Source organism: Mizuhopecten yessoensis, unplaced genomic scaffold, assembly GCF_002113885.1.
Source record: "Mizuhopecten yessoensis strain PY_sf001 unplaced genomic scaffold, ASM211388v2 scaffold11127, whole genome shotgun sequence".
In the NCBI taxonomy this organism is placed as follows: domain Eukaryota; kingdom Metazoa; phylum Mollusca; class Bivalvia; order Pectinida; family Pectinidae; genus Mizuhopecten; species Mizuhopecten yessoensis.
In genome coordinates this window covers 540,342-553,403 of record NW_018408893.1, presented here as the reverse complement: position 1 = coordinate 553,403, position 13,062 = coordinate 540,342, and the positions used below count along the sequence as shown (strand labels likewise).

General features: G+C 34.5%; 1 protein-coding gene across 1 annotated transcript; it reads right to left on the bottom strand.

Moving 5' to 3' along the window:
• Positions 1-1,184: 1,184 nt before the first annotated feature.
• LOC110466265 (hematopoietic prostaglandin D synthase-like) lies at positions 1,185-12,746 on the bottom strand. The gene is made up of 6 exons (XM_021522665.1): positions 12,384-12,746; positions 5,562-5,762; positions 4,927-5,019; positions 2,506-2,621; positions 2,282-2,392; positions 1,185-1,767 (listed from the first exon to the last, which is right to left on the bottom strand). The coding sequence occupies exons 2-4, from the start codon at positions 5,692-5,694 to the stop codon at positions 2,542-2,544; spliced, it is 306 nt and encodes a 101-aa protein (XP_021378340.1). The 5' UTR covers positions 5,695-5,762; positions 12,384-12,746; the 3' UTR covers positions 1,185-1,767; positions 2,282-2,392; positions 2,506-2,541.
• Positions 12,747-13,062: the final 316 nt, after the last annotated feature.

Sequence of the window (13,062 nt, the reverse complement as noted above, 5' to 3'; positions counted from 1 at the left end):
CCACACAAAATACTTAATTGCAAAACAACATAAAGACATATCGGGAGTTCATATGCTGCGTCCCTCAATACACAAATGCTTAAAGATTTAAGGAAAACTTCTGCGTGTTTTAAAAAAAATAGCTGTTTAATAAGAGACGCTCTTTATTAATGATATAAAGAATGATAAAGAGTGCGAAGGTTCTAAGTTCGCAAATATGTATCATTGCATTGAGAAATCTAACAATAGAGGGATGCCTGTATAAATAACAATCTAATATCAACGTTGTATAGGTTAAGCTAGATCACTAATTGTTCAAATTGCGATTCATAGTCCGAGCGTTGAATATTTGATAAAAAAAAGAAACAAATATATATATATATATATATTTATATAAATAAAATAAAACTTGATGAGTTTGGTTGAGTACGACCAAGGCTCAATTGTTCTGGGAGGTGAATGTAATGATCAAACAGATAGACACAAACAAAGCATGCCGGTCTATGAAACATCCATGGGTTTTAATAACTGGAGAGTCAAAAATAATCCCAAAAGGCAATTAACATGGAGACGAAATGGTAAATTTAAGGCTAGCCGAACAAACAAGATTTTTATATCTCGACATTTGGGCAATATTTGTTCATGTGATATTCGTCCGGCTTAAACACATCACTCGAATCACTTAGCGATTTCCATTATATTAGATGTTGGGCAAATTATGTCGGTAAGGGTATATAAAAATAAACAATAATTTACTTTAAAGTGAAAATCATTTCATGTTAAACAACCTTCATGTTATCTAAAAGAAGAGCATGCTGTTTGGAATTTAAATACTCAAACAAATAATGAGGACTTGTTAAAGGAACTAATGAGACAAAGGCTTATTTGATTTTTGTTATGTTGAATACTGTACATAGCAGATGATTAGGAAAAGAAAGTTAAACTCGCTTACTTACTAAACTCGCATTGACGATCCAAAGAATATGCTCGTTGCCAACTCCGTTCATTTTAACGTATACGCTGTCAAAATGAAAGTCAATTTAAACAGCATTGTTTAAATGCTTCATGAAGGAACATCAGTCGGAGTTGGTTGCTACGATGGTAACTATAGTAGCCGTGGTTGCTAGGTTAATATAGTACCAGTGAATTTACAATGATACATAAGTAAATTAAGAAAATATATAGTAAACAACACTATTTTTCCTTTTAATAGCTTTTATTAACCTTGCAGAGAAAGAAATTTGAATGTGTATCCATGGAATAAGAAGTTTGTCATCGTCCCTTTGCTGTTTATGCAACATGTTTCCAGATGTTGAACGAACCAAGCAATAGTTTTAATCGGTCTATGATCTCGCTGAACTGTAAAACACAGAAGAAGTCCGGTGTCACCCATTTACAATCATAAATCAGCAGAACCTTTTCCCACTGCGTATACGCTAATTTATGTATTGTGAAAGTTTACGAAGCTGAAGAAGGAAAGATGTGAATAAAATATGTTTTATAACGATTCTCATCTCGTGAATCTATGTTGTACAATATACCATTTACAAGTCACGTGTCCTAGTATCCTGTTCGTGTATAACCGTTGATTAGTTTTCCAAACCATTATAGACGTGGTCAGGGTAATCTAACGTTCCGTTTTTTAAGCCAGTCTGCAATTCGTTTTTATTGTTTCACTCTATCAAAATGTGACTTCAGTTTTGCATCTGCCAGAAAACTGTTGGCAAGGTCAGCACTTCCTTGCAAATCATCGAACAGAGTGTATAAGGCAAGGTCTGCCACTGTCATCTAAAACAGAATGATTACCACATCATCTTAAAAGGAATAGATAGGGCTACAGTGAAGTTATCATATCTTCTTCAATAGTGTAAATCAATTTTTCAAAGACATGATATTTTTCCCTTCTTGACATTTTTATTTTAGTTTCCCTTAGGTTTCATTAATATTTTGAATAGATTTATTTAACGAAATCCTCCTTAAAAACGTCAATATAAGTTTATAAAAACGATTCCTAGTTCTATTGTGTGTGTTGTAGTTTCGTATTCAATGAGTTTTAGAAGTTTATTATTGAATTCATTGTGAATGGATATCATGTTATCTTAAGGTATATTCAGTTTATATTGTACATGTACTAATCAGATGTTAACGAACATGTTTTCTTTGAAACAATGCAGCCAATTCATGCAACAATTGCTAACAACTTGTACAGTTTAGCTGTAATCTTGTCAGGGTCACAGTTAATTAAACTGCCGTTAATTACCACAAATGCAAGTTTCTATTAACGAGGAGACATTAATCTTACCTTAGTTCCAACTATCCATCCGTCACCGCCATTGTTTTGACGCAGGATTTTCCCAAAGATCGATATGAGTCGTGGCATACCGGTGTCAGATAATGTTTTTGCTAATTGTTTCTGTAAAAAAGACAATAATCCAATTAAATCGATGTTATACAGACAGTGACATCATAGAATGCATGGTCGATAGTGAAAAACATTCAATTTCAATATCTTTAAATGGTACATACTTTGATTGTTTCATCCGTTTCGTAAAACACTTTGACTTAAGCGAAAAAAGTATCGGCAAATGTGTTAAGGACTATATCTACTGTTGCCGACTCAAGATTGTTGTTCCCATAAAGACCTGGAAAAGAATATCAAATAGTTGGATTAAACAATGTGATATCACTGGCACTAACATGATCGAATCAAACGTTGAAATGTATTACAGAATATTAACGCATATGAAATGTACAGGATTTTACTTTATCGTAGTTGAATATTATTAGCAATATTGCAAAAATGCTTGCTTTTATCGAAAAGGGCAGTCAAACACTTTTAGAATTGGAATATAACCATACGACCAAATGGCGACAGATATGCACACGCATTTCTGACTTAGGACATGCAAGAAATGGTACGAACAGGGTATTTACGCATGGGAATTATATTAATGACAGAGAACTCAAAACGAGATACGTTTGGGAAAAGAAGTACACGAATTTGACATATAAAATGAAGAAATTCATTTTTTTCCAAAATTAGTGGTACCCTTGTGTCAATTAAACTGGTTATCGACTTTAAAGAGGAGTTGCACCACTATTGTTATAAGTATCAGTTTATGATAGAAAAAAAAGAACGGTTTATACTTATGAAAAGCGAAAATCTAGCACTAACAAAAGGTGACTTAGCTTCCAGTTCCCTCGGACCAGAAACCTGTCAAGCACTAAAAGAAGGAGTCGTACCTTACAGTTCTCTCAAACCGGAAAACTATTTAGCACTAACAAAGGTTAGTTAGCTTACAGTTCTCCCGGACCGGAAACCTATCCAGCACTAACAAAGGTTAGTTAGCTTACAGTTCTCCCGGGCCGGAAACCTATCCAGCACTAACAAAGGGAAGTTAGCTTACAGTTCTCCCGGACCGAAAACCTATCCAGCACTAGCAAAGGTTAATAAGCTTACAGTTATCTCGGACCGGAAACATATCCAGCACTAACAAAGGTTAATTAGCTTACAGTTATCTCGGACCGGAAACTTGTCAGGCACAAAAAGAAGATAACGTAGCTTACAGCTCTCTCGGACCGGAAACCTGTCAAGCACTAACAAAAGTTGACTTAGCTTACAGTTCTCTCGGACCGAAACACTGTCAAGCACTAAAATAAGGTGACTTAGCTTACAGGTATCTCGGACCGGAAACCTGTCAGGCACTAAAAGAAGGTAATTTAGCTTACAGTTCTCTTGGACCGGAAACCTGACCGACACTAAAAGAAGGTGACTTAGCTTACAGGTATCTCGGACCGGAAACCTGTCAAGTACTAAAAGAAGGTAATTAAGCTTACAGTTATCTCGGACCAGAAACTTGTCCAGCACTAAAATAAGGTTAATTAGCTTACAGTTCTCTCGGACCGGAAACCAATCCAGCAATAACAAAGGTTAATTAGCTTATAGTTATATCAAACCGGAAAATTGTCAGGCACTAAAAGAAGGTAATTTAGCTTACAGTTCTCTCGGACCGGAAACCTGACCAACACTAAAAGAAGGTGACTTAGCTTACAGGTATCTCGGACCGGAAACCTGTCAAGTACTAAAAGAAGGTAATTTAGCTTACAGTTCTTTTGGACCGGAAACTTGTCCAGCACTAACATAAGGTGACTTAGCTTACAGTTCTCTAGGACCGGAAACCTATCCAGCACGAACAGAAGGTGACTTACAAATGTAGCTTACAGGTCTCTCGGACCGGAAACCTGTCGAGCACTAAAATAAGGTGACTTAGCTAACAGTTCTCTAGGACCAGAAACCTATCTAGCACTAAAAAAAAGGCGACTTAGCTAACAGTTCGCTAGTAGCGGAAACCTATCCAGCACGAACAGAAGGTGACTTAGCTTACCGCTCTCTCAGACCGGAAACCTGTCAAGCACTAAAAGAAGGAAAATATCAATCCAATGTCTAATTGTGGAAGACAAAGACAACTCTCAGCCATACACAATACCCAGTCTAAGGGATAAAACTCACAGGAAGGATACCAATACAGCACAAAATAGAGGAAATATCAACTGCCGTACACTCTGTTCCAAAACATGTACCAGTCCGGCATCCAATAAGAAAAGTACGCTTCACTTGTCTCGGGTCAGGTACAACTGAGTTATCGGTTATAGAGGACAACACTTACTCCTGGGCAAGGTAGCTATTATTCGACCAACCACAAATGAACAGTACACAAAGCCTACATTTCACTGGGTAGCTAATCTGTGCCCACCAGAAAGGAAAAAGGAAAACGCGTACATTTTGCTCGGTCTATGTATAGTATTACTACCCAACAGCAACCAAAGGATACAATTCCTGCCATCCATTTGGGAAAAGTAGCTTCTCAGCACACAATGGAGATTATTACCATATCATAGGTAAAACAGATAGCCAGGATCTGCCAGAGGAAAAAAACACATCCTTACCATACTCTCTGGCGAGGTAGCGTACAATCGTCAAACTTTGTGGAAGAGTTTGGCCATCAAACTCCAATATCGGAACTTGGTTCTGGGGTAAGTCTGTCAATACAAACATTCTCATCATAGAATATACTGGTAGACAAAATATAAATATATATAAAGCGGTTCCGAATAGTTAATTCCCTGAAGGGGTGAGAGCGCTAGGTAGCTGCTCAGAATATCTTTGTTTTTTTCTTTCTTTATATTAACCATAACAAGGACTTTGTAGGAATTATGTTTTTGCCAACTGCATAGCAGTGATAAATTACAACATTAAATTCAATCAATATTCCTGTTCAATATAATTGTATTTCATATGCTATTTCACTAATGGATTAATAGTAATTCCAACAACCATGAGGAGTTGAATATGAATTATATTCATTGATAATTTATGTAGGATTTAAATTATTACAAATTACCACGTGATCGATGTAAGGTGAAACACATCATCATGCTTCTGATATAAGTTATAACCGATCATCACATGTTTGATATGGCATTACAAACTCCATGATTTATCGTGTGAGAAAACTTGTCGTATTAAAGGTATATTAGAGGTACAAGCTGTATGGTTAAGACAATTTTTGTAAAAAACATACCACTTTTTATCTTTAAGTAGTCCTTATATGATATCCGGTTATCTTCGAAGTCCTGTCCGGCAGCGCAAAGGGTCATTCTAATAAGTTCTGCTCTACCTCGAAAGTTAAAGTAGGTCAGTTTGTACCTAGACATTTCGCTGGTTATTTCGTTCTGTAGTTGTCCTTAGTTCACAGCTCGTGATATACTGTCTGTGAGAGTGCCTGTCAATGACAGTAGATATACGCAGACACACAGTTGTAACCGTTTAGATCTAGAGTCATCCCATTTGATTTACAACAAGCTCTATAATGTCAATATAATTCGCACAGCTGCTTTTTATTTGTATTCTTTATCTTTATTATCTTCCACTTTATGGCATTTTGCATATTATGAATAGAAATGCAAATACAAACAACACAAACAAACATCAGAACTATGTATAAGTATCATGTTGATATTCAAACACGTTGCAAGCCTGCCTTCCTCGGTTTAAAAATGTCTTTTTAATAAAGCTGCCCAAAATCACGAAACCTTTCGGTTCATTGTTAGTAAATGATTTGATTTAATATTTTTGATAAAAGTTCTAATGGCGGAGTTGTTAATATAATAAATGGGAAATATACCTTGTCTTCATTTAAGCTCTACTTATTTTTGTCTCTAGTCTTGGTTACCTTGTAAAATTTTGCTACCAAATTCTTATTTTCAAGGTTTAGTTTAGTCTTTATTTAATCAATTATATAATGCAGTAAAGCACATGCTATCTACAACAAAAGGATTGGAAAATAAGCACATAGTACTTATATAACTCCGTGTCCCTACATTTATTAATCGGCGAGAGGAAAGCTTAGACTGATTGTGCAAGGAATCTTCAAGGATTGATATCTGTTTCAAGTATACGGCGCCGTTCACGCTTCAGCGAGATAACTGTTCGATGCCAGACAGCGTTTGGTTTCTTCAACATCAAGAAATATGAAACCTGTTCGGGATCCAGTATATATGATCAAACAACAAAGGGATGCTGGCATACTTCTTATTCTGTCCATGCACATTCAAAGTTATTTGACGGTAAAGTTGAAAATTGCGGTTTCCTTTTGCGACGTCCAACCGCGTTACTTTCAGAGCAGTGTGTCAATGCGTGTACATAACGACCGTTATAAATGAATACACATTTTTGATATATTAGTACAATGTACTACGTATTTTCTAAATGTATCTATATATCGATGCAGATTCGTGGAAACTATATTATCCTAGCAACCACGGCTACCGTAGTAACCATCGTAGCAACTCGCTTATACTGTTTATTTTCATTTCTATAGCATTTTAACACTTTTTCTTTACCTAAATATAAGGGTTGACCATCATTTTGACGGCGTATACGGTAGTATGAACGCTATTAATGAAGGTCAATGTTTAGATATTAAGATTACATCATGGGGCTGTACAGGTTCAATACGTTTTCAAACACCTATACATTGTATATTACTAAAGTACTGAAGTGGAGTCACGTGTTTGACCATTGGCTACATTACTTGTTAATTAGTAACGATACTGACTCTTCTTATCTATTTTTTACTGTAATTCTATTACATGCATTTAAGGATGTACACCTGTGAGAAGTCAAAAAATTCCTGTATTAACCTTTTTTCTTATATGGATTTTTGGAAAAATGAGTAAATGGCATAGTAGAAAATGCAAAAGAAAAACATATGTCCGTGTGCTCGTTTATGTGCTATGATCGGTCAAAGATACCAATTTACCACAGAATGTGATTTTAGGTGTTTTTTTGGGTTTTGACCACTTGCAGAACAAATTCATACAATTTCTTCCAAGTGTGTTATCAGATATGCATAAATGTTTGTAGAATTGTTGAAAATATTATTTTCATTTTTAATTATGGAAGTAAAATTTCTTAATCTTATTGTTTTAACTCAAAAAGACGATTTTAGTTACCCCTACCCCCTATTTTTTAATGAAAAAATACTATTTTTTTACCATTTCTTTACAGATTAAACGCTTGATATAAAAAGTTCTGGTATTTTNTTATCATTTGTGTTATTTTTTACTTTTTTCGGGGTCAAAAATCGAAAGTGCTTCAGTTACACTAAATACGTAAAAAAAATATCAATAATGTATAATTTTCCAGTTTGTTGCATATTATTTTTATCATATTGAACATTATAAAGTTGTATATCAAAAATGAACCTGCTACAATTAAGAATGGCGACACAATGACAATTTAAGTGATCAATCTAGTGCCAAAAAAGGTGAAATTTTGGCCTTTTTTGAAGCACAAGAAATACACATCAATACACATTTTCAAAATGGCCGCCGACTTGGTAATTTTTTTAAATTCTTGTAAAAAATGTTCTACAAACAGGCATCTAGTTTTTTGACATATTTTTCAGATGCGTGTTTGCTAATAAACTTGATCATAAGTTGTTAAATATTACAAAAACCCATTACACCAGATCAAAACGAGACTTGATTTTCTATGAAATTAGTTCGTATCAAACCTTTTATTCGGGCTTATTTTTAATAGAATAAAAGCCATGCTTGAAAATGTATGAATGTTACATTATTTTGTTTTAATTTTATCAATGTATGTAATCCAAGAATATAAATCATATCATTATTATCACCATATCATATTGCCGAGTTATTATCGGTCTTAACAAAGAATTGAACAACGTTATTTCCCCTACAACAATCTTGATATATCAGAAATATTGCTTAAGCATTGTTTAATGTCTAATAAAACGGTTTTTCTCTTTTCAGCAAGTTCTACATTACTAGTCTGCTAGTTTAAATTATCACTATTGTAAAGAGCTTTGCTAAATATTTATATACAGTCATTTGATCTGTGTTTGATTTAAATCGTTACCTTGTTTTACCCCACGAAGTATTTGAATTATTCTGAGGGTATCATTTTGAACTTCAGCTCGGAAAAGAGTTTGGAATATATATAAACGGGAAAAAATGACTACCCGATATTTTTTATGCATGCATATGTTATAGGACGTATATAATCATATGCCTTGTTGCTGCTGAGTGTGTCATAGTAATTCATAATAAAACATCAAATATTTGGCCATTCATATAATATACACCCTACACTTAGTCAACATCGATTCATTGATACTTCCTTGTATTTTCATTCACTAATTAGTATATATACTATTATCAGTGTGAGCAAAGAGCTGTATATTTAAATCAAGTTTAATTATAAAACATGCAATGTATCAACAGTGTTTCATATAGATTTTAAATCAAACTTTGTAGTTAGTTTTAATGCAGTGTTTTGTCAATACATGTACACAATCAGCGTGACCACACATGTGTACACTATAGTATGACGCGCCATGCGTCCCTATAGCTGAACGTGTTCTGTTTACATTAGTTGGGAAATCTCCGGTGAGATTCTGGGACGACGGCGCGCTGATAGCCGGGGGCCTATACACACCAGTCAACAGTCTTGTTTTTCACCTCTGATATCTTCCTTACAAAACATAAAAATAACTAATTAACTAACAATAATTCATTGTGTTACATGTCAAGTGATTAATAAAATTTGAATATGAATAAACGATTCAAATCATGATTCCTTATTACTCTTAAAGCAAATTCTTAAGTCGTGAATTCTAAATTCAAAACACAGGAAAAGGCGACTGAAAATAAGCATTTTATTGAAGTTAAAGTTTTATAAAATATAATTCTAATGATTAGTATTAACTTAATTTTCACAGGTTTAGCCGGATCCAACATTTTGTTTTAAATACTCTCTAAGAACTAATTGTACACAAATTTTACTAACCATCATCATGAAAGAATTTGAATTTATATGATTACACATACGACGTATGATACGATAACGGCGGAAGCGTGTACGTTTTGTTATAAAAACATCGAACAAATGGCCGCCGCGGCACTTGAATAGTGTAGATAGAGTTCACATTTACCGTACCGTGTTTTGCTATATTTAATTTGAAGGATTATTTGAGGTAGAAACATAGATTTAAACATTGTATCCAACGCTCTTTCGACAACAACGTTACATGATTGATAACATATACATATATCATTAAGCAGACATGTGACTAAGTCAGTCAGTAGCTCATCACATATGCACAAAATAGTCCAGAATGTTCTATCACATATGCACAGAATAGTCCAGAATGTTCTATCGGGACAGGCCCAGGTGAAATTCTGTAACGACATCAGCTATTTCAGCAATGTTCTACATTGATCTGGAAACATTAGTTTGATGGAATAGGTAGTTTATGGTTCTCGTAGCAATAAATTATAAGCAAATAGCACATATGTACTTTTAAATGTGTTATTCGTGTAGTATGCATCAATTTAATATGCCGTTTGAGGAAATGTATAGATTGTAAAACAAGTTTGACAATGATATAAATTTAGATATTCAACTTTTCAACGAATGTTAGAATGATATGGCTTTATTTTAAATAACATATATGCTGTCTATTGAGTCTTAAAAATAGTAATGGCTCTGAACTTATGTTCCCTTAACAAAACACAGTTGAAATTTACAGGTGACATTCGACGAAGATAACCAATCGACAAATTTGTCAAGGTGCAATAACCTGTGAAACACGTGTCAGCGTCTCAAAGTCCCAAGTCAGGCCAAGTGATTAGCAGAAAATGTAAAGGAGTCAGGGTCGTCTGTGACAGTTGTTAAGCATAACGTACATAGATGGTGTTGATACTTTGACTCAAATTATCAACAACGTGGTCTGATCTGAGTTGATAGGACGGGACTGTTTTCAAATAATTAAGTATTGATAGTATTTTGGCAACATATGAACTAAGGTCCAAACTGTATTAAAATAAGCAATTAGAGGAATGTAATTACGCGTTTTCAGATATATTTCATTTTGTCGCGTAGGATTGATTAAACATGCTAGAAGTAAAACTATCTAGATCAAGTATTGTCAGCTTGATGTGTCGCTTCGCGTACCGGGGTAGTTTTGTTTTGTTTTCAAAAATGTAATAAACAGAATATCCAACATCACTCGTGAAAGATACCAAAATGTAAGCCACACTCGTGAAATATATATTTGGTAATACAGAAGACACATTTAGATATCACGTATAGATAAATCACTGACGCAAAGTAGTGTTTCTTGCGTTAATCTTGTAGTGATCGAAAGTGAGTTATTAATAGCTATTTCCAACTGTTTGTAATGACAATTAACCACGTGTCAATATACCTCCGAAACAAGGCTGTGTCATACAGATATATATTACTTGATAAATCAAATATTAAATAACAGTACCAAACCAGCCTCCATCCTGGCGTGGCTCCATTACACATCAGAAATGCACTAAAACGATAAGTGGTGTGTATGAATATCACACAATTTCAAATCTAATGAAAACTGCTCCATCAAAAGACAAACGACCAGATATTAATTATTTGATGATGGAGGAAACCTTGTAGGAGTAGTTTAGTATAGAAAACACGCTTGAAGCTTTGAAATGCTGGTTTGAACCGCTTTTAAAACAACAATTTTCAAAACGGAATAAAAGCATGAAGATTGCTGTTGAAACGTGGGCCCGTATTCATGAAACCAAACTAATATTCAGTGCAATTCAAGCACAATTTCTTGTTTCGATGATAGATTAATAAAAAAAAACACATTTTGTCAATTACATGGAAGCCTACAGTTTTCAATGTCTGGACTTTAATTTTTGACCTTGCCGCGATTTAAGCAAGTTATAAGAACGGAATCATGATTGAGCATAAGAACGGTTTCATGAATACGGGCCCCGAATAAAATCCCGCTTTTTAACAAATCCGTGTCAATGGATATAAAATTAACGATGATATAATAGACAGACTGGATCCTATGAAGTCCGTTATCATTTTAGGAGTCAAACTTAAACAGGCAACATATTTAACTATTGAATCTACATAATACACTTAACTACTGTTCATATGAATGAAACAAAATCATATATCTCGTTTATTTGTTTCAGCTATATATTTATATGGAACATATCGTATTTACCCTCGTGTCAATGTCCGACAAAGTTGTCGGAGGTAATGACCGACAATCGAACTCGCGCTCTGATTGGCTGAATTTGTATAGCAACCGCGTTGCTAACAACGATGTGGAAGGGTGAATTAAAATAGAAGCACGGATTAAAACCAAAATTTGGAAAGATAATGTTTTCATGAAAAGCGTTTTAGCGATATATTTACGGTATTGTTTGAAATCATCTGAAACAAATCCTTTTTTTATCATTTATTGAGAGAAGATGCTGGAGAACACTTACAAATAAGACGTCAGGAAATAACAACTATGTTAACGAAATATTGCCTCACGCTGCAGCACACGTGTCTGAAACACTTGTTATATACTCGTATGATCAGCGTGATCGTCCCCCATCCCCACCCCCAACCCGATATAAACGCCATAGGTGTAGCGATCGAGGTACTCCAATCTTTTGAAAGTAGATGTTATTGTTTCTCGAATTTCGAAGACAATGTTACGTTATCAATACAATTTAATATCAAACTAACGGAAACTTCATTTTTATCTCATTTTTTTATCTCTCCCCGAGGAACCCTTTTCCTTTTGGCAAATCCGGTCAAGGAAACAGCATATCGGCTAATATTGTTGCACATTATCTTGAAATATAACCCACCAACCCCTTTTCAAACTATCTATTCACCTTTCTTTTTATAATTAACTTTAAAAATCTACAAATAGCTTTGGACACATAGTCTATGAGCATTATATGAAATTCAATTCCTCTATCACGCTGTGTCAAAGATATACATCCAGGGCCTTGTAAAACTGAAACGGGCGTACCTGATAGAAAAACCCGTCCTTCTTCCTACATCCGAGTGTTTCAATCATGTGAATGCAGAAAAGACGTCATGAATTTGAGAGCAGATGTTTCCAGAATCTTTTTAAATACATCAATATGTTTTCTGTCACGGCTACGCTAACTCCATTTAAGTACTTACAGCTAAGCTATAAGTACACAGCGTCATCGATAAAACCTCTTCAGATATACACTTTCACTCATCACATGGTGTCATGTATTTGAATATTAGAATAAAATAAATGAAATTTATTTGTAATACGGCGTGTAAAGTAATAAACAAAATAGTACGGTTACAGGACCCGGATGTGGTATAAATCTCACTACTGAACGATTTATAGTGTTTGCATCCTGATATGACGTCATAGCTATGGAAAATGTTTACCAGATAACCCTTTGGCATGGGTACTGTAGGACAGTCCGCCTATACACTGTCACTCCCGCGTTAACATATTCACGAGTGTCTTTCGCTGAAAATATACGTAGCTTATTAATATCAATAAATATGTGCGTATGTATGTAACAGTGTGTGGCGTGTTTTGTTATTGACTGTACAGGAACCAACATTTATGTATGCGAAATTAATGCATTTTGTATGAAATAGTGACGTGTTCACAACTAAAATTAGATTTCTCAATGTAACATACATTTAAATGCATAAAA